The sequence below is a fragment of the Microcaecilia unicolor genome, chromosome 9, assembly GCF_901765095.1.
Source record: "Microcaecilia unicolor chromosome 9, aMicUni1.1, whole genome shotgun sequence".
In the NCBI taxonomy this organism is placed as follows: Eukaryota; Metazoa; Chordata; class Amphibia; order Gymnophiona; family Siphonopidae; genus Microcaecilia; species Microcaecilia unicolor.
This window is the reverse complement of record NC_044039.1, coordinates 157884998-157907424: the sequence shown is the minus strand read 5'-3', so window position 1 is coordinate 157907424 and position 22427 is coordinate 157884998. Positions and strand designations below refer to the sequence as shown.

The following is a 22427-nucleotide window of genomic DNA, read 5'->3' as shown; positions in this document are numbered from 1 at the left end:
TCACATAAGCATCCCTTACATAGTCAATTTTTAAACTGTCCACGAAGTTTCAAACAACTTTTCTACCTGATTTTCAGTAAAGTAGGTTTTTTTTACAGAAAACAACAAATCATGGATTTGAAAATACAATCTCTGTGAGGTGTATTTTCAAAGCACTTAGACCTACAAAGTTCTATAGGTTACTATGAGGCATATTTTCAAAGCACTTAGCCTTCCAAAGTTCCATAGAAACCTATGGAACTTTGGAAGGCTAAGTGCTTTGAAAATATGCCTCTATGGAACTTTGTAAGTCTAAGTGCTTTGAAAATGAGCCCCTGTGTGTTACTTTCTGATCCAGTTCAAAAAAACCTACCACAGAGACACAGCAAGCGACCACAGATAAAGAAAACTTCCCAACAGCAAATTCCAACATGGACACCAACACTTAGCCAACCTTCCCCTTCTGTTCCTCCTATTAAAATACTACCATTGCTTTTTAAAGGTGCAACTGCCACTCTATGTAGGTTATTCCCAATGCTATTTTGCTGTTTTGGATTGAAATGCTTCTTCTAAAAGCATCCAAAAATTATATACTGTACATACTCAAACATCAACATATTAGAGTATAAAAAGAGATAAGTTTCCCCCCCCCCTTTTTTTGGGGAGAAAACAACTTGAATATAAGCCAGAGGAGTGGGGAGGTTATATTCAAATGTACAGTAACTTCCCTGTTTCTACCCACCCCCAATGAGCATTTCTTCCTCCCCAACCCCCCCCCCCCCCTCCCTGCAGTTTTCAAGCATTTTATTTCATTGGCTGTGGAAGATTCTTGCAATATGCTTTGCCCATTTCATACCACAGCCACTCTTAGGGTCTCTTCCAAGTGCCCATGTACTGGCAAGCGTGGCGACTCTCTATTTACACCAGGAGTACCGATCCTTCAAGATATGTTCTGTCAAATACAAGCATTTCTTCCTCCACAGCTTGCCTTGCTTTGGGGTTGTCAGCATTTATTCCTCCACATACACACCCCCCTCACTCCTCAAGATTGCTGGCATTGTAGCAGTTCTATTTATGGGCGACACAGAAAGCCGTGTGCTGGCCAGTGCAGGGCCTTGAGCATCTGTGCATGCTCAAGGACTGGTGGCTCCAGCCCCCTTCCTGATCAGTGGCCTGACTGGCCTCCGCTGCTGAGTCTGCCCAAATCTACCAGTCATCCAGGTATGAGTGAACCCAAACTCCAGGCACCAAGGATACACTGCCCCCATCACCTTGGAAAAAGTGCGTGGTGCCACAGCCCACCTCCAAAACAGCACCCAGGTGCCTCCTTTTCTGAGCCTTATCCTCAATGGAAGGCTGCAAAACCAAACCCAAATTGGGCGGGGGACACCACCTGGGAAGGGATCACAGGGAAAGGCTGCTGAGGCAAGGCCCTTTTTAAAAAATAGGCCTGGTGCAGCAGATCAAAATCTGGGGAGAAAAAAAATCACCAGGGCCAATAGGCCCTGCAACAAACCCTAGAGAAGCCCCAAAGGACAGCAGGAGCCCTCTCGTCGCAGAAGAAACAGGAAGATCCGTACCAGGCCGTGAAGAATCTGAAGCCACCATCAGCTGAGAGGCAGGAACCACATCAGCAGGCGTTTTCAAAATGGCAGTGCACCCAACGCGTTGGAGCGGAAAACAGACCACTCAAGGGAGAGGGAATCGCCGGCTCTTGCCAAAGCCTCCGAGCACCCCGCCACACAAATCCCCATTGCTGACCATCATTTGCCGCAGCGGGAGCATCTTTTTGACAATTTCTAACACCATCGTGCCCCGCGTTTCCCTTGGCGCCAAAAACAAATTCAGAGCACTCAACTGGAATTAGCCCACTGCCTAACCGGCACACCAGGCTCAGGAGAACGCCTCACATAGAGGAACCACACTGCTGCCGGTTCTCTGTGTGGCTTGCCTTCCATTCTTAGGGTTTGTTTTCTTTTTTAACAGTGCAGAAACTGGACTATTTTTTTTTAATGTGGTGAGGAAGGCTACAGCCCAGCTGAGCCCATACAGTCTGGGAGGCAGGGACCCAGGCCTCTAGGTATGCATCTAAAGCCAGCTCCACTGGCCAAACACCCCCAATCTCAACTGGCCAAAAGGGTCCAGGAGTTGCCCCAGAAGAGAATCCAGAAGCTGCTGAGAAGCTGTCTACCACCTGCTGGAGATAGAGATATACTTAGTGAAGGAGGAGCTGGCTGTCTGATATCACTGCCTTCAATTCGTTATCTATCTCCACCTGCTGGTAGACAACCCACCAGTTGCCAGACTCATCTGCTGCAGAGGCTAAGGAATAAGATCCATAGTTTTCCTCTTCCTCATTGTTTTCTTTTGGTCTTTCAGGAGCAGTATTACATCTGCTGTTCTCTAGTCTACTACTTAACATTTCTAGAGAGCTACTAGGGTTACGCAGCGCTGTACAGTTTAACAAAAAGGACAATCTCTGCTCAAAAGAGCTTACAATCTAATGGGCGAAATGTTAAGTTGGAGCAGTCTAGATTTCCTGAATAGAGGTATGGTGGTTAGGTGCCAAAGGCGACATTGAAGAGGTGGGCTTTGAGCAAGGATTTGAAGATGGGCAGGGAGGGGGCCTGGCGTATGGGCTCAGGGAGTTTATTCCAGGCATGGAGTGAGGCGAGGCAGAAAGGGCGGAGCCTGGAGTTGGCAGTAGTGGAGAAGGGTACAGAAAGGAGGAATTTGTCTTGAGAGCGGAGGTTACGGGTAGGAACGTAAGGGGAGATGAGGGTAGAGAGGTAAGGAGGGGCTGCAGATCGAGTGCATTTGTAGGTTAATAGGAGAAGCTTGAACTGTATGCGGTACCTGATCGGAAGCCAGTGAAGTGACTTGAGGAGAGGGGTGATACGAGTATATCGGTCCAGGCGGAAGATAAGGCGTGCGGCAGAGTTCTGACGGACTGAAGGGGGGATAGATGGCAAAGTGGGAGGCCAATGAGGAGTAGGTTGCAGTAGTCAAGGCGAGAGGTAATGAGAGAGTGGATGAGAGTTCGGGTGGTGTGCTCAGAGAGGAAAGGGCGAATTTTGCTAATGTTATAGAGGAAGAAGCGACAGGTCTTGGCTATCTGCTGGATATGCTGGATCTCTCCTGTTTCATATGATAATTTAAACACAGCCATAAGGAGTAGAGTCAGCACCCCCTTTTAGCTGCTTTAGTACCCTGGGATGTACTCTATCAAATCTCATAATTTCTTTACTTTCAGTTGTAAAGTACATTGAATACCTCCCCAGCAGAGGTCAATGAGATCATAAAGCACACATTCCTTGAACCAGCAAGGACTGCAGATTTCTGCTGAACACTTGAAAATCATTATCAACAATACACAAAACCTGTCCTAAGAATTACAAAAGATACTCATGCCCAAAATCATCACACCAACCATGACACCTCTAACTTTAGTTTAGCATGGACAGCAAAAAATAATTTTGTGTAAAGTCTTTTCATCAGCATTGTGTGTCTTCCAAGGAAAGCAATGACTTAAAACATATTTATTCACCTTTGCTACTTGTGTTAATGAACTCATAGCCTTAGTGAATTGCTTGTTTGGCAGGAAGCAAACAGTGCCAAGTGTTCTATACTCCTTCCATTATTACCTGACAATAGGCATGGTTCCCCAAGGCTTTATGGGCTTCATCAATGACCAAGCATTTGATTTCAGCAGCAGGGCAGGCTCCACGAGAAAGATCGTTCACCATTACTTGAGGAGTCAGAAAAAATACTCTGCGATTGTTCCAGATTTCTTTCCGATTCAGAGCCTGGGTACTTCCTATTGACAAGTAGTGTAATTAGTAATGGATCAATAAAATAAAACTAATAGTTAATTGTAAAATTGTAGTGTTTGTTAGACTTAACACTATCTGGATAATTTTGTATTGTTTCTGACTTTACTTGTTTTGGACTGCTTTGAGTCCTACTGATCTGAACATCTGCTGTCTAGGATTTTGAAGGTGAAAATGAGAAAATAAAATTAAGCTTTGGATATACTCTGTAGAAACTGTTGCAATGTATGTATGGATGCCTATACATATGGCTATGATTTCTGAACATGCGGTATCATTAAAGGACAGGCTTTTAAATGCCTAGTTGGGTCTATATGCTATCCTCAACTTTGTTAAATGTTTCAGACACCCATCTACTTGCTCCCATGATATAATTGAATTCTATTATTCTGTTTCACTGTATTTTCAAATTTAAGCCACATGAATACTAATTCAAAATAACTTGTTCCTTAGCTGGGCTCTAGTATTACCATATTGAAAATGCGACCATGCCATGCCTCTGTGGTTATGGTCCACAATAAGTTAAACAAACTGCCTTTCTTGAAAGGATTATATAATCTTTGGATGCATAACTAGGAACACAAACATATACTTATTTATTCAATATCACAATTCCTCATGTAAGGAAGATGGCGGTGGAAGGAACACTGTCAGAATCTCCAAGTAGAGAAAGCAGTAGAAACAGAGGAAAGGACAAGACGACATTTTATTAATACAGCTTAATAAGGCATTTTATATTTGTTATAAAGCAAAGTTGATGGATATGTGCCACTGCAGTAATTATTTTCCAGGATACTGCAATGTATGTTGAGGCTGACCAGACTCAAGTCTACTATAATGGCAAAGTTTAAGTTATGGGATAATGCAACTTCATATAAAAATGTTAGTGTTTCCAAGCATAAAAGACAACTTTTCAAAATTATTGGGGGTACTAAGCCCAATTGAAATAACCCCTACCTGGACACATACATGGAATCTTCTCAATAATGGGGGTGCCCAAGCACCCACAGAGCCAGCTCCTATGTTTCCATAAGTGTGCATGTAGTTTATGTTGATGCAGGACACATTGAGGCATATTTTCAAAGCACTTAGCCTTCCAAAGTTCCATAGGTTTCTGTGGAACTTTGGAAGGCTAAGTGCTTTGAAAATATGCCTCATTGTTTACTTAGAAATCCATTATCAAATGCACACCAAGGCATTATTTAGAAGTATACCAAAAAATACTCACATCTATATGCCTAGTACCCCCACCCCATGTCAGGTCTGGCTACGCCTCTCCTATAAAACACAGCATACACAGTTGGTAGCACTATATGAATGAAAAAAAAAAAAGTTGTCTTTCTTCCTCACCTGTCATTTCCGCCATATGCTCCTGTTGAATTCCCATCACTTTATAGCAGGCTTCAATCTGCTGTGCAACCAAAGGTCTGGTGGGAGCCATAAACACGATTTTACCAGACGGATACCATCTGTAGAAGTTGTACATCAGCACAGCAGCAATGAAGGTCTTGCCGAGACCGGTAGGAAGACAAACCAAGGTGTTATTTAGGAGTGCCGCCTCTGCAATCCTGAACTGGTAATCCCTAACCGGATAATTAGTCGGGTAAATCCAGAGATCGCCCGCTGCAAGGTCGAATCCAGGCAAGGATGAAAAGCTTTTCTCTCTTGGCTCCTCAACAACACTGCCCGAATTTAAACGCTTTTCAGCCTCGTACACGGCGACCAAGAGCACTTCGTCATCATCATCCTCCTCTTCCTCCGGGTCCCCCGCGCCAGAGCTGCTGCAGCCACCACCAACGCCCCATCCCACACTCAAGGACCCCACCGGCCTCCTGCTGCCTCCCGAGTTTGGGCCACCCGCCCTCTTTCTGTTTCGGGGTGCTCGGGCTTTCTGTCGGGCCACTCTGTCCGGGGGGACTCGGGCACCGACGCTGGAACCCCAGGCCTGGAAGAGAGTTTTCTGTTTCCCATTCATTGCACGTCTCCTGAAAAAAAGAAAAAAGTCTTAGCGCGTTCCCGTGAGATCTGTGGGATACCGTGAGTTTAAAAAATACACCATAACAGCAGCACCCCTGCGCGAATATTGTAACATTTTACAACTCCTCACTACTGCTCAAACAGCGCGCTCGCCCTGCTGCAAGTTGCAACGCGTCTCCAAGCGTAATAGCGTCACTCGCAGTCACGTTTCTACGTAAATCGCGGAGGTTGTGCTACCCGAGGAGGTTCAAAGAGAAACGTAAAAAAAGGTTTTACTTTTCTGTTTAGAGTGTTCATGTTTCTACACTTAATGGAGCAAGTTATTTAATACCCCTTTTTTTCATTATTATTATTCTTTCTTATGTTGACATACGAAGGAAGCATTCCAAAAGTCCCGGATCGAGGCAGGAGTCATGCAGGGGTATTTTTAACTGTATCTGACGGTCTGGATGGGCGTGGCCTCTCCGTCCTGCTTTGTTCCGCCCCCTGAGGGTAGAGGGGTGGTATGGTACTAGTTTCACTTTACTCTTGTGGGTAGGCTGCTGCTGTGAGGTCCATATGGTATGGCGGCCGCTGGGGAGCCAGCACGGGTTTGGACGGATGAGCAACTGAGGAGTGAGGATTTACCCAAGAAAGATATCATTAAATTTCTGCAGGAACAGGGCTCAGACTCGGTATTTCCCGGCTGGGATGGGGTTTGGGTGGGGAAGAGAAGAGAATGAGTAGAGGGGAGGCAATAGGCCCAGCTGCATGCTTCTAGAAATGGAGTTGTGATGTGAACATTTTGCTTTGTTTTTATTTCTGCATTTTGAGGTTCTATAGAAAAATGTGCCTCGTGAGTAGGCCTTAGAAATGATAAAACTAGACCAAACGAATGTAAAAAGGCTAAGGTCGTACAAGTGTGTATGCAGTAGACTCCAACTAGTATTGAGGATTTGCTGGGGATAAGATCGCTGTGTCTATTAAAAGCATGCGATGATGCTTTTGAGTTAACTGTTATTTCAGAGGGGTAAATGCTGGTCGTCTAAATTTAATAGTGGATAGATTAAACTGTTTTGAAGCAGTAGTCCCCGCAAAATGAATGTGACATTTTTATTAAAAGAACAAACATACCATGTGGCATTGCCATAGTAAAGCACAGCCTGCACTGTCCTATAAACGTATCTCGATATAATATACAACAATATTGGTCTTGCCTTTCTGATCTGAAGAAGGTGTTTCTTCGAAAACTAATCAAAATTGTACTGTTAGTCCAATAAAAAAATGTATCTTATTTTCTTTTCAGTGTTTTTTTTTATCTCTATTTCTTATCTTTAAGAGTCCAAATAAAACACTCCCCAATAAGTCTCTAGACAAAGGGCTTTATTTCTTATAGCCTCTCATCCTTATTATCAATCTTTCCCCAGACCTCATAGGGATGGTCAGCTAATGGCAACAAAATATTAGTGATATATACCACATTGTCTGTCTGTAGCATTTGCAATTTATTGAAAATCTGGGTACTTGGGACCAACGTTTAACATTTTTAAAACCTTGTTCTTCCTGGTATTGGTCTTTTTCATATGGAGTCTAGACTAATGTATGCAAAGATTTAGATTATAGTGTATGGTTACACTACTGTATATAAAATATACTGTTTTCAATAATCCTTTCTTTTCACTATGTTTTGGGTATAATCTTAAGTGCACTTAAAAATCCTTACCCTCAGATTTAATTAATTTTGTACTGTATTTGTTTTTATTCCCTCAATTTGGAATAAAATAGTACGTCTGTATGGTTACACTGCTGTTTTCAATAATCCCTTTTTACTATGTTTTGGGTATAATTTTTTTTTTTTTTTAAGTACACACCCACTAGACTTCACCATGCAGCATCTGTGTCTCTCTTCCCAATAGGAGGGGGCCATGGCCCCCTCGTGGCTATGCCTCCCCGCATGGTCTATCGTTTCTCCCTCCCCTCCTTGCCCTCACGGCTCCGTCAGTACCCGGTGTACAATACAGTTACTATACCTTTTCAACAGTCTTCTGTGCTGTTGCATCAGCAGTAGCCTTTCAGGCTGCCATTAACCCATCCCACCCCCTTCTGATGCAGCTTCCTGTTTTGGGGGACGGGATCAGTCAGAGGGGAAAGACCCAGCAGCCTGTGAGTAAGGTTGGCACTACAGTATGGATGACTGTTGAAAAGGTACAGTACCTGAATTGAGATTGAGAGAGAGAGGAGACTGCGTTCGCACGACAGGCAGGAAGGCACTCGCACATGCACGGTGGAGTACGGCTCATGCTTTACAATGCTCTGTTTTTATCTTTAGCAAAATGCCGGACCGGGCGACACAGATCAGCCTCGCCCACATGAGAATATGAAGTCTCCTGTCCACATAAGTACATAAGTATTGCCATACTGGGACAGACCAAAGGTTCATCAGGCCCAGCATCCTGTTTCCAACAGTGGCTAATCCAGGTCACAAATACCTGGCAAGATCCCCAAAAAAGTACAAAACATTTTATGCTGCTTATCCCAGAAATGTTTTCCCCAAGTCCAATTTAATAACGGTCTATGGACTTTTCCTTTAGGAGGCCGTCCAAACTTTTTTAAAACTCTGCTAAACTAACCGCCTTTACCACATTTTCTGCCAACGAATTCTAGAGTTGAATTACACGTTGAGTGAAGAAAAATTTTCTCCGATTCGTTTTACATTTACTGCTTTGTAGCTTCATCACATGCCCCCTAGTCCAAAATGTAAACAGACGCTTCACGTCTTCGAAGAATACATGTAAAGTATCTTCGCTTTACAGATAGTGTTCACTCAGTTCATTAAACTTTTTTAAAATAATGCTCAAATACATCAGGTTATAGAATGTCGATTGCGGAAATACTTCATTAGTCCTTGTTAATCTAATCAACTGTGCTCTCAAGAATTATGAATTTTGTGTTCTCACGTGTTTTCTTCTGTACTTTTGTTTTTTTGCCCTTCCCAAAAAAGTAAAAAATGGGGAAAGTATGCAAGTTTTTTTCAACCTTTCTGCGTGCATGTATGTTGGGGTGGGGGGATGTTGGCAGGTGGGTGGACATTTTTGTGTGGGAAGATATGTACATGATGGCGCATATGTGCTTTTTGTGTGTCTCTGATCAGGAAAGGATAGGGGAAGGCAGTTTGAAAGGTGCAATTCCTTAACCACTGTGTTAGAATCAGTGTACGTATACTTCAGCTGTTGGAACTGGTTCTCACTTATTGGGGTGTGCCTTATTTCCCTGCAGACTTGTAGATTATGCAGTCCTACCAGCAGATGGAGACTGATAATTCCTGACTTCTAAGTGACCCTATAATTTGTCCAGTGTAGTCCCCAGAGTCAGTATTTCTCTGTCTCCAGCAGATGGGTGTGGTAAGCTTGTGCAGTCTTTGTTAGTTGGATAAGCTCAGGGGGGTGTTGAGCGGTTTCCTTTGTATCAAAGAAAGAAAAACTAAAGTGTTTCCCTCTCAGTGCTCTAGGGCAGTGCTTGTTGCTGGATAGGAGTTGAGGCCTGGTGGTGTCTCTTACCCTGAGTGTGTTATACCTAGGTGACTATGAGGCATATTTTCAAAGCACTTTGGGAGGCTAAGTTCCATAGGTTTCTATGGAACTTTGGGAGGCTAAGTGCTTTGAAAATGAGCCTCTAGGTCTCCCCTTCCTCCTGCTTTATTGTCCTCAGATGTTGGGGGTGAGAATGCTGCATTGTGCTTTGGGTCCTACTTTCTCTAGCCAAGGAAAGGGAGCCTTGAGTGCTGTTTGGGTTCTTGCCTTAGCGATCGGTTAAAAAAAAAAAAAAAGACTGACTCCTCTCAGAGCTGTATGCTAGAGGTTGTCCTGGCGTGCCTTGTAGTTTGCAGTCTGGTTCGTTCTCTCTGTGGGGTTGTTCTGCCATTGTACAACTTATCAGTGCAGTAGTTTGATGCTGCCAGAGTGTGTAAATTCTGCAGTAGCCTCAAGGGAGCCAGTCCATTGGTGACTGCAGTTTTTTCCCCGGTCAGAGCAGGAAAATCGTAGAGTCTTAGAATCTGCAGGTGTGAGACATGTTCCCAGACATGGCGGCAGCTGCAACTTTGGTGGGAAGCACTGCTGTCTTAGATCCCTCCCTGGCTCCAAACCAGCCACCACAGCTGGAAGCTATATCCTTCTTCTTGGGTCAAGTGAGCAGTAGTGAGCATGGGGATGCCCGAGTGGTAGGTTTTTCCCAGTATTTTCTCCTTTCTATATACAAGGTGTTTTGCCTGAAAAAGGCTGTATGACAGCTCCCTCTGGAGCAAGAGATTCCCTGTGGAGGCCCCACTACCCCCAAAATGGCAGAGGCATAACTGGGAGGAAGAGGAGCTCCTAGAAGTAGCGTCTTGCCTTTCAGATAGCTGCCCAAGGATCAGCCTCAAGAGCAGAGAAAGGCTTCTAGGGAGGAAGCCTGGATGGAGGACTTCCCCAAGAAAACTCTTCAGTCATCTGCATTTTCCACAGAAAGTGAAAAATGCAGGGGCTTATTTTGCAGGTTTCAACTGTCTTGAATTTCAAGGAAGACCTCAAGATTGTAGAACCTTTAAGGCACTCCTTGTGAGCCTTCAGCACATCTCGAAGGACCCCCATAAAAATTTGAACATAACCTACATGCTGAGTTTGCTAATTGCATAATCTAGGTGCTCATGATATGTAGGAGTAGTTGTGGGGTCTAGTTTTTGTAATAGGACAATTTGTGGCATGGTGGGGCAGTTACAAGGGGTTGTTGGGTTGCAGGCAGTTTGTGGGGTCTAGTCAGTTGTGGGTACAGAGTTTTTGGAATAATAGAGAAATTACAGAAATTAGTTTTGGAAGTGAGGTATTTGAGGGAATATATTTTTATAGTGGGGCAGTTTGCAGGGGTAATATTGGTAGGTTCAATTTGGTGTGATAATTGAATAGAGATTATCTATTGGGTATGGAGATAGTACAGAGTGGTGTGGCAGTTTCAGGGGATAGATTTTGGAGATAGGGCAGTTTGCAAAGTGGGACCAAGGTGGCAGTTGGGGTAGTTTTGGGGCTGTAGGGGTGGCAAGGGGGCATAGTTCTGGGGCTTTGGAAACAGGGAACGTATTTTAAACTAATTGCCACATTTCACTCAAAAGTTTTAAATGCTGTAGAAGATGGAAACTCCTTTTCCCATAGAAATGCATAGGGCTCTTGGAGGGTTAATTTCTCTGAAACCCCTAGTCTGATTTGGCTCACTTCAAGCTCAAATGCAGTCTTTATACTGGTTTTCCACATATTCAAAGTTTCAATCCATTCCATTAAATGTTTGGAGCATTATTTTGTTCCCAGACACATGGACAGATATTTTCAATCCCTTATGTATAATGTTTGTTTGTTTTTAACTTTGGGTTGGAAAGAATAAAACCTTGGCAAGAAAGTATGATTGGTTGACAATAATACCCTGAAAGGATTGTGTGTTTTGTAACAGAACTGTGAGGATTTTTGTTGTGTATGATATGTGTATTTTTGTCCAGCTAAGTTAAGTAGCTGTTGCAAATATTACTTTGCAATTGTCCCAAGCTACAGAATTCTGACAATAGCTTTGAAGGGGCATATCAGTTGTATTTTTTTTTCTTGTGTATATTTTAGATCAAAATTTTAACCAAGGCTTTTAATCTGTGTTACAGGTCCTGATGAACAAAGTTTCAAAAAGAGAAATAGTTTGTTTCTAATTTTTCCCACTGAGGAGGCTCTTTTTTTGTTTTGTTTTTAGTTTCTTGCAGAGCACAAATTACTAGGAAACATTAAAAATGTGGCAAAGACAGCTAAGAAGGATCAGCTCATTGCAGCCTACAATCAACTATTTGAAAAGAAAGTAAGTATTTTTTTTTTCATTTCTCTTGTATACACTGTTAAAATTAAAGCAGAAATAGGCATGATGAAAGGTTTTTCAAGATCTATTTTATTTAAAACAAACAAAAAAGACAATAGAAGATAAGGGATCACAAAACTTTAATACACTGTAGTCCAGTGCAATGCTGTACTAAACTCAGATTCATTTATTTGCTGTGATTTGGGCATCTTTAAAAGATATGGGATTGAAGAAGGTTTTGGTGTTCAGAGACAAGTAAAATGGGTGATATGGGTCATCTTATATCATGAAATGTGGAAGGGATTAATTGACCCATAAGAAGGAAGAGAATTTTGAAACTTGGGCAGGGGCTGTGTAGGAAAATATTCTACTGCAGAGCTCAGTCTAAGAAAAGAGGGATGGTCATTTTGATTAAAAAGGAAATCCTGTTTATTGAATAATTATGGTAAGGATGACCATGGTCGGATAATATGGATAATGGGAAGGGTGGACTTGCATGAATTATCTGTACTGTATGTAGGCCCCCTGCGGGGTAGATAAGGGCATGGTCTTGCAGCTGTGTAGGCAGATAGTGGTTTCAGATATCCATTTGGGGAAGGGCGAGTGGACCTGAAAATATCTGTATTCCCATAACCAACTTTAGACAGCTACAATATAAAATTTTATGTAGGCTTAAAATGGAAGGAGGGGCCTGGAAGGGGCATGTGGCAGAGGGGATTGCAGCACAGAGGACATTTACTCATATGTGGTGGGAATTCATTCTGCTTTAAATTTTTTGGAGTTTATTAATAACTAAGATACAACAATGGGTGGGGGGTTGATGTACCCTTGATGTGCAACTGCTATTACTGGCTAGCACTCCATCTCCCTGTTACTATATCACGTGACTTTATGGTATCATGTCCTAGTTAACATAACTTCCAGACTCCTGTTTATAGTTTTCCTCTGTTGTCATTGGTTGGCTTCACAGCACGATCACTGCATGAACCTTGCATTTCCACTCACCTGCTCCACCTCTGCTTCTCCCGCTTGCAAATTCATGTGTACGTTGCATTTCACATACTCAGCTCATTTCGTTCTAACCACCTAGATTGTTCCACCTTCTTACACAGAATACCCTAGAGATTTCTTCAGACCGTCCCTTTGTCTTGTTTGCTATTAACCACTTATCTATCCGGCATAGCTTATCTCTTGCCCATGGCTGGCCAGACTGTTGACACTATTGGAACTTTAACCCATCTATTTTTATTCAATACGTCAGATCCTTAGACCTGGTCTTGCTGGACCTTGCAGGGCATAAATTACAGTACATTTCTACAATTCTAAATGAGGTCTCACCAGAGTCTTATACAGGGACATCACCGCCACCTTTTTCCTACTGGCCATTCCTCTCCCTGTGCACCCAAGCATCCTTCTAGCTTTAGCCATCACCTTTTTTTACCTGTTTGGCTACCTTAAGATCATCAAATACTATCACACACAAAAGTTCTTCACCCCTAAACTGTACCGTTCCCTTGGGTTTTTGCAGCCCAAATGCATGACCCTGCATTCTTTAGCATTAACTCTAAGCTGCCAAATTCCAGACTATGCCTCTAGTTTAGCTAAGTCCACACCATCAGGGTTGTCTACTCTATTGCATATTTTGGTATCATCAACAAAGAGGCAAACCTTACCAGACAGCCCTTCAGCAATATCACTTGCGAAAATGTTAAAAAGAACCTGTTAATATGTGTCCCAGCTTGAGACCTATCCACTGGAATAGTGGTGGGCCAAGTTACATAGCTTAAACAGCACTGACTAGGCCTGAAAAGCAGATGATGGCCTTATAGCTGAGAGCCTGCAAGAGCAGGACTGCTTGGTGAGTCTTATTGAAACTTGGTACAACTTTCAAATTTGGTGTAAGAGTTAAGATGAAGGAATTAATGGCAGAAATGGTAAAAAGCTTGGTTTTTAAGATGGAGTCTGTCCCTATAAGATGGCTCCCAGAGTCACAAGATACAAAGAAACTGATCTTTCTATATTAGGAAAGATGTTTACAAAAACGGAAATTGGCGTTATGAAGTAATCTCAGAAAGGAGGAGCAGGTGGGCACCTGACATGCGGTTAAGTATGAATCATAGATGCAAAAAAAATTAGAAAAAAAAAAAGTCCCTCTCCATAGACTTGTATGGGGACCAGATACTATATAAGAAAAGCAAATCTGAGCTCAAACCGGAGTCCTTCCCCAACGTGTCGGATGACGGCGGAGCTCTGGCCGGTTGAACCCAGAATTTGACTGATACTTGTAACAGCTAGCAGATTCATTCGGTGAGAATAAAAGACTATTTCTTTTACTAAACTTTTCCAGTCTCAGTTTCAATCTCTTCATTCTCTTTAAACTGCCTTACATAAATACAATATACACAACTAAATTATCTCTGACTCATTTAGACTTTATGTGGGAACATAAATGGCCAAAGATTCACCTAAATCCTAGAAGACAGAAAGTAGTGGTCATGGGAATTAGATTTGAACTGCGCCTTCTGACAACGCCCTTAAACCTCCGTGTCTGAAGGCATTCCTTTGGACCCCGATTCATCTCACCATGGAAAGGGGTATCACGGAAGTTTAAGGAGGGGTTGATAACCAAAATCCTCAAAAAACAAACCGAACCTTGTGGCACGCTACTGGTAGCATACTTTTCCTCAAAATGAGCTCCATTTACCACTGTCCTCTGTTGCCTTCTGTTCAACCAGTTCCTAACCCAGTCAGTCAATTTAGGGCTCATACCGAGGGCACTCAGTTTATATATTGGTTGTTTATACAGAACCATGTCAAGGCTTTGCTAAAGTCTATACATCACATCTAGCACTCTACCTTGATCCAAATCTGGTCACGCAGTCAAAGAAATTAATCCGATTTGTCTGACAAGATCTGCCTTTAGTGAAACCATGTTGACTCGGATCCTGTAATCCATTGGATTCCAAAAACTTTACTATTCTCCATTTTAAAAAATGTTTCCATTAATTTACTGACCACAGAAGTCAGACTTACCGGCCTATAGTTCCCAACCTCTTCCTTACTTCTGCCTTTGTGGAGAGGAACCGCATCTCTTCTCCAGTCCTCCAGAATCACTCCCAACTCTAGAGAAGCACTGAAAAGGTCAACCAGTGGAGCCACTAGGACTTCCCCCTGTTCCTTCAGTAATGTATGCTATCCAGCCCCATTGCTTTGTTCACCTTTAGCCAGCTCCTCACCAACATTGCCCTCTGAAAATCATTCGGGGACTACGATCCCTCCATTCTTATTTGTGTTTTTGTCTTCTGCGGTCTTTCTCTTGGCCCTTCAGCTGTGAACAATATGGAGTTTCCTATCAGGAACTTGTCCAAACTTTTTTTTTAACCCAGATACACTAACTGCTAATACTACATCCTCTAGCAATAAGTTCCAGAGCTTAACTATTCATTGAGTGAAAACATTTTCTCCTGTTCGTTTTAAAAGTACCATGTAACTTCCTTGAATGTTCCCTAATCTTTTTGTACTTTTTGAAAGAATAAAAAAATCGATTTACATTTACCCATTCTACACTACTCCCAGTATTTTGTCATCTCTAGTAGCTTAATGGTTAGAGCAGACGACTGAGAACCAGGGGAGCCCAATTCAAATACCACTGCAGTTCCTTGTGATCTTGGGCAAATCACTTAACCCCTTATTTACAAACTCAGATTGTGAGCTCTCCAGGGACAGAAAAATAACTACTGTATTTGAATGTACACATTTGAGATATTTGGTCATGCAAGTGGTATATAAGAAATTTAAATGAAAAATAAACCTTTATCCCTCTTGAGTGAATGAATGTAGCACCTTCTCCACTCCTCCACCAGTCCATCTGCTGGCAGGGTGAAATACCCGACTTGCTTGATCTGGTGTAGACAATAAGGAAAACTCCATTTCAGTGCACGTTCAAATGTTTCTTCACTAGAGACTTTCTTATAATGCTCGAATTGCTTGGGAAAATATGATATAAATGTGATAGATGGTGTCCGTTCTAGCTAATTCACATTTTCCATAACAGTAGTTGAAGAATTTGTACTGTTGAGATGTGTGATCCACAATTTCCCAGCATTCAACTCATGATCTGAGGTGTTTCAGATTCCATTGGCACAGGTGATCAGAATTGCATGGCTTTGCCTGCTTCTTGAACTAGTTTTGGTTGTTTTTTTATTTGTTTTAAATATATATACATTTTTTTAACTTTTTTTCCTTGTAGCGCTTTAAAGGCACAGAGAATGTTGCTAACATATCAGAAAAGCTGATGAATGTGAAGATAGATGACAAGAAGCCAAAGGAATCCAAACCAGAAGAGACAGTTGAAGAGGTTGGTAAACAATTATCTGGACAATACATTTTACAAGATATGAACAGACTCACAAGGTAAAAACTTTGTGTGTTAAAGACTTTACAGCCTCTCTAACACATGGTACTAGTTAAACTAGTCCTCTCCCTGTTACTAAAATCTAGAGCTATACATCTCAAATGGAGAAACTTAATTTCCATAATGTAGCTTCCCACTATTCCAGAACCTGTGGGATAGTTGTGTCCATCAACCAGCAGATGGACATAGAGTTGAGATGTATCTCTCTTGTCGTCCAGTCTAGCTCATCAGCATCTGCAGCAGATGGACGGACACACTTTTCAGCCTCTGGTTGTGAGTGCTTTGTTCCTGGTCCAGGTCAACTGGTACCCTGTCAGGCTTTGTGGGTGGCTTGAGTCTGCAGTGTCATGTCTTCAGATCCCTGTCTCTGGTGCCCTGCAAATTTCTTTTTCCCTCTCTTCACCTCTTTCCCCCGTTTCATATTGAGCTGTCCTTTTCCAGCACAACAATCTTAAAAAAATAAAAAAGAGGAGAAAGAGGTTTGCTGGAGAGCATGGGACTGTGAGCTTGGGGGGAGCAGCTGGCAGTAGTAAGTCTGACTAAAGTTTGACTCTGATCCGCTTGGAGAGCTGCAAGTGCTACTTAGTACAGGAGAGGGATCCTGTCTCAGCACTTGGGGCACGTTGTGCTGCGCTTGTGACAATTGAGTGAATGGCAGCTCCCACAGAAGCAGTTAAGTAACATTCCTGCTGTGGGACTCACCGGCCATCTGGCATCAGGACTTGCAGTGCATGCAAGCTGAGAATCCTGCGAGACATGGAGGAAACAGCAGCAGCATATCTTTAGGTTTGGCACAGCACCTAAATGTGCCAGGGTCGTCGAGCTCTCTGGCAAGGCCGGTGTGCAACGTGATGCAGGACAGTGTAGGAAGAAGTTCCATTTTGTCGGGGCTGACTGGCAGTAAGGAGCAGTCTGTGTGATCACGCACACAGCACAGCCACCATTCTACAGCCTCAGGACCAGACAGAGCATTCAACTGCATCAGGATCTTTGTTTTTTTTTTTTTTTTGTGGAGTTTATGTTGCTCTTACACCAGGTCTATTTACTGAAGTAGGGACAGTTGGAGTTGCAGGGTGCTTTATTTTTTTCCCCCCCTGCCCCTCCAGTTCCTGGGAGATCTCGTTTAGGGGGTGTAAATACTTTATTGATTTTGTTATAAAAGAGAAAGCAACAACAAGGAACACAACTGCACAAATAGTACAGCAAAATACAGCAATCAGGTACAAGTGTAAGAGGTCTCTCCCCTGCCCCCCTCCAGCCACCAATGTGCAGCAACTCTCCCCTGCACCCCCTCCAGCCACCCAGAGACTCAGCAGCCATTTTGAAGAGCAATCCGGCAGCGGGGGAGAGTCAGCGCCGGCAGCGGGCAGGCAAGACTGGGGACCTTTCCTGCCTGCCCCAAAGAATTCGCTGGACAACCTGGGTGGCTGGAGGGGGGGCAGGGGAGAGAGGAGAGACGCTGGACATGGGTGGCTGGAGGGGGGGGGGCAGGGGGAGAGGAGGGTTGCTGAAGAATACCTACTACACTAAGCTAATATAAAAAAAGTCAACAACAAAAACCCTAAACCCTAACTAAAGTACCTAACATCTGCCACATTCACCTAAATATTTTCCCTAGCTAGTTATCCCAATTAAATAAACAAATAATTATTTTTCCCTATTCTATACCCTCCCACAAAATGTTGGAATTTTTAATCCCCTAATGTACAAAGATTCTTTAATTCTGTGTTTGGTGTCACAGCTTCCACAACCACCAGTATTCTTCAAGAACCTCCTTGTTACACAGAACGAAAAAAAAGAAACCTTCAGACGGTTTCACAGACCCATTCAATAATGAAACTCAGATTTAAAGTTTTACATCTGAGCTGCCATAGACAATCTCTCCAAAGAATGTACTTTTAAAGTTCAGAGTAGCTCTTTACAGAACTGGCCTCAGAGCCGCACTGCTTTGCTTACATTTAAAACATTCTATCAGGGACAGCTTATTTTTCCAGCTCTTCCAAACTTTACTCCCTTAGGAAACAGATGATGCTGAAATGATTTACCATCCCAAAACTAGTCAAACAGACATCAATCATCTCCTACCAGCCCTTAAATACGCGTCGGGCTTTCAAAATTAAATGCCAGACATCCAAACCACTCTTTCTAAGCACAACCAAAGTATTTTAAGCTTACAATTCAATTTATATTTCAATTTCCAGTGACAACCAGTTGCTGCTCACTGTCACACGTGTGCTTAGCACTACAATCACCACCCAACCGCCAGCCTGAGCTGTTTTTTTTTTTCTCCTGAGAGTTCCACCAGCACAAGCCCAACATTCCAAATTCCCCCCCAGGGCACAATTACAGCATTTTAAAACAAAATAAACATTTTTCAAACATATACAAACAGGCAACATGTCTAATTGATGTAAACTTTGGTACCTTTCACCCCTGAAGCCTGAAAACCCTCTTTATTTCCTCTGGCACGCGACTCCAGCCACTCCGTCATGAGCCAGCGTCAGCTCCAGCCACCTCCCCTGCACCCGACGCTCCTCAGCGCGTGCAGCGCTTACACCAACGCGGGCCGTTTTAAAAAATAATAAAACATCGGGAGAGTGCACCGGTAAGCCCCTTTTAAAAGGGACACAAATCATTTTATTTTTTAATACCCCATTTACAGAACTTAGTCCTTCGGGCTCTTCAGAAGCCTCCTTTTGAGCCACTCCAGAAGGCCGTCTTGAAAGATCTTATGTTAAAGATGATGTACATGATGGCTGTTGCATCAGCACATAGGGTTTCGGAGCTTCAGGTTCTATTGATGGGATCTCTTTCTCCGCTTTTCAAAGGCAGGGGTCTCCCTTTGCACAGTTCCATCCTTTCTTTGAAAGTGGTATCAGCATTTCATATCAACTAATGTGTGGAGCTTCTGTCCCAGGGGTGTAGCCAGACACCCAATTTTGGGTGGGCCTGGACCCACGATGGGTGGGCAGAAGAACTCTGCTTGTCCCACAAGTGATTTGTTCTCTCCCTGTCTTGCCTGCATGCCATATGGTCTCTCAAACACCTCCTGTCCCCCCGCATACCTTTTAGATAGCAGATTTTCACCGGCTGCAAAAAGTTGTTGGAAGTTTTTGGCTGGTGGGGCTTCGAGTCCCTGCCAGACACATTATAGGTGTGCTACTACTGGGTGGGCCTGATCCCAAAGTGGGTGGGCCTGGGCCCACCCTTGGCTATGCTACTGGTCTGTCCTTTTGCAGAGAAAATGAAGAGGATCAGTATTCTTCCTTAAAGCTTCTCAATGTGTGTAGAGTCCTCATCAGATATCTGAAAGTCAAGAATAAGTTTCGCAAATCAGACATTTTGTGCTTTTTGGTAAACAGATGATGGCTGAAGGAGACTATCGCGTCAACTTACTTGCTTTCAGGGAAGCAGGCTTCTCATACCTTGCAAGCCCATTCTACAAGGTGTATAGCGACATCCTGGGCGGAGTCTACGTTATTGTTTCTGGATATTTGCAAGGCAGTGACATGGTCAACACAAAATATCTTTTCCAAGCACTACAGGACGGATGTTGCAGCATACTCAGAAGTCTGTTTTGGGGCTTCGGTCCTCAAGGTGGCAGTCCCAGGATCCCACCCACTCCCTAGAGCAGTCCCTAGCTTTTGAATATCCCACAGGTTCTGGAATAGTGGAAAGCTATGTAGTGGATGGAGAAATTAGTTCTTATCTGATAATTGTCTTTCTGTTAGTCCTTCCCACTATTCCGGAGGCTCTCCTGAGGTTTCTGAGATGTTTAGTCGATGCAAAGCAATGGGTCAGATAACGACTGTCACCTTGCATGGTGTTTCCTGTATATCTCTTGTTGTCCAGAGATGAGAGAGGTCTACATGTGTTTGCTCGACTGGCTAGTGTTAGGTTAGCGAGATATATAAGGTTGTCGTTATTCTGAGTTTCTCCCTAGTTCTTGCCTACGTAAATACTGAGGAGCTGCATGGATGGATGCCAAGAGAGATGTCTCTGGTCAATTTTCAGTTCTCCATCTCCACTTGCTGGTTGATGGACACAACTATCCCACAGGTTCTGGAATGGTGAGAAGAACTATTGGAAAGAAAATTACTGAGTGTATTTATTTTATTTTTTATTTATGCAATTTACATATTACAATATGTACTTGTACAGTAAAATGCTCAAGATAAAAACTATTATCAATTAAATTACATATAATAAAGAAAAAGAAATACCTCAATAGTGTATATCAAACCCACCATCAGAAGACCACCAGGACAGAAAATTGGGAAAAAATAAGTAAGTCAACAGTAAACTAACAAAAAGTAGCAAAAAAAATAAAAAAAAAACCATTGTATTCCAGGAACATTTAGGTTTACAACAGACACTCTCTTAAACATGATCTATACTCGATGCTTCCTCTTACTGTTACTTTTTAACTTTGTTTATTGATGTCACAATTCAGAACAATTAAGAGTCAATAAACATCAAATATAAAACTCTGCGGTCCTTAACATAACAATAGGATAAAGTAACATCAAACTTTTATATAACTTTTCCTCCCCCCCCTTTTTTTCTCACCCCTCCTCCCCCCTTCCTCCCCCCTTCCTCCCCCCATACCTCCCTGTAATTCGTACTATGGGCATAATGTGGGCTCACGTTCTTCTATCATAGTTTGTTAAGAATGAGACTTCTACCTCGCTGCGTGAGTTTGGCTATGTAGGGACTCCACCCGCTTCCAAAAACATTTTATAACCCCACATTCCCATAGCTCATGGTACAATGTATTGTCAGTTAGTTTACATTTCATACAGGTAGGTGAATCAATGCCCCCCCGCTCTAAACAACTGAACCTGCGAGAAATATGCTCTGTGTATGATTCGATATGCACACTCTCTATATCCCGCACCACTAATTATTTGTGAAATACCTTTGAGATGTGCAGTAATATCCCAGGAGGCGAGATCACCTCCCACATCCGCTTCCCATCTCCATCTAAGCTGTATCAAATCTTTACCAGGTGTCAAAGACCATAGTTTATTTCTGGAGACTGGAGATAGAGGGAGCCTCTTCCGAGATCTCCTCGAATAATGTCTGAATCTTCTCCCCCAGTTTGTAAGTTAGAGACGCTCTGTCTAGGGATTGTACATAATGCTTCAGTTGGCAATAGGCAAAAGTGTCTCCCAAGCCTAATGACTCATGAGGGATTAGCTGCTCCAATGGTCTAAGCTTGCCTGTCCCATCCACCACTACCCCCAAGCTAGTGAGACCTTGCCGTGCCCAATGCTTAAACACTGGGTTCCCGATCCCAGGTAAAAATTTTGGGTTCCCCTGAATAGTTAGTAATTCTGTCACTTGCGGATCGCCTCCCAATTGTTTCCCCCCAAAACACCAGACCCCTTGTAAGGGTCCCAAGAGAACCGATCTTCTCATTGTCTGAGGCAAAGAAGATCTGTCTACCTGCAGTAGAGAAATCAATTGGTATGGGCTAAAAAGAGTTTCCTCCAACTCTATGGGTGTATGATGACCTGTTGAGAATACCCAATCCCGTACATGACGTAATAAGCAAGATAGATTATAATATTTAATGTTAGGTAGACCCAACCCCCCCCCCGACTCCATCCTCCCAATAACACCGGCATACGAACTTTGGCTTTCTTATCCGCCCAACAAAACTTCATAACCATACGATAAAACACTCTAATATCCTTCACCAGTAATCGCAGTGGCAGGATTTGCAACACATATAACCACCTTGGGAGGATTACCATTTGAATTAAGCACAGATGCCCGGACAGTGTCAGTTCTCCAAGCGTCCAGTTGCCGTTTGGTCTCATCCATAAGCCGCTGGATATTAATTCTATAGATCACCTCACTCCAGGTTGGTAAAAGGATACCCAAGTAGCGAAATAATTCCTCCACCCATCTCAGTGGGAACTGTCACGGCCATGCTCTACGGGTTTCAGCAGTAAGAGCTAATGCTTCGGATTTGTCATAGTTTAATTTAAGGCCTGAATATGTAGAAAATTACTGAGTGTAATCTGTTGAATTGGTCGTGAGCCCTTGAGCCCAGGCCGAGGCCCGCTGATAGCAGAGGCCAAGGCCTAGGAGAGACCGAACCACCACTACACACCCCAGCTATCCAACACCCCTAGCCTACCCACAAGCAGCACCTCAGGAAGGGAAATAGGCATTCAAGCGGGCCTCACGGCCGAACTGGAACCGATACACTCAGACCCACTCGTACGGGCCTCGCGGCCAAACTGGAACCGATACACACCCAGGGAGGGGAGAAAGAAACACAGGAGTCCCCACGGGACCCAAGGTGCCAGCCGTGCACTGAACACCAGCCACAGGGAGCAGGAAAACCTAACCATGGAGACTCCACAGACTCAGGACAG

The 22427-nt window shown here is 43.2% G+C and overlaps 2 protein-coding genes across 2 annotated transcripts in view; one reads left to right on the top strand and one right to left on the bottom strand.

Moving 5' to 3' along the window:
* FANCM (FA complementation group M) overlaps positions 1-5917 on the bottom strand; it is a 177985-nt gene extending 172068 nt beyond the window's left edge. The window contains exons 1-2 of the mRNA XM_030213832.1: positions 5160-5917; positions 3624-3796 (exon numbers count right to left, since the gene is read on the bottom strand). Coding sequence (XP_030069692.1) covers positions 3624-3796; positions 5160-5784 — 798 coding nt within the window. The 5' untranslated portion in view covers positions 5785-5917. The remainder of the gene's footprint in view (positions 1-3623; positions 3797-5159) is intronic.
* Positions 5918-6290: 373 nt separating this feature from the next.
* Positions 6291-22427, top strand: part of FKBP3 (FKBP prolyl isomerase 3) — a 33004-nt gene continuing 16867 nt past the window's right edge. Inside the window, exons 1-3 of the mRNA XM_030213834.1 lie at positions 6291-6460; positions 11526-11627; positions 15874-15981. Of these exons, the coding sequence (XP_030069694.1) occupies positions 6350-6460; positions 11526-11627; positions 15874-15981 (321 nt within the window). The 5' untranslated portion in view covers positions 6291-6349. The remainder of the gene's footprint in view (positions 6461-11525; positions 11628-15873; positions 15982-22427) is intronic.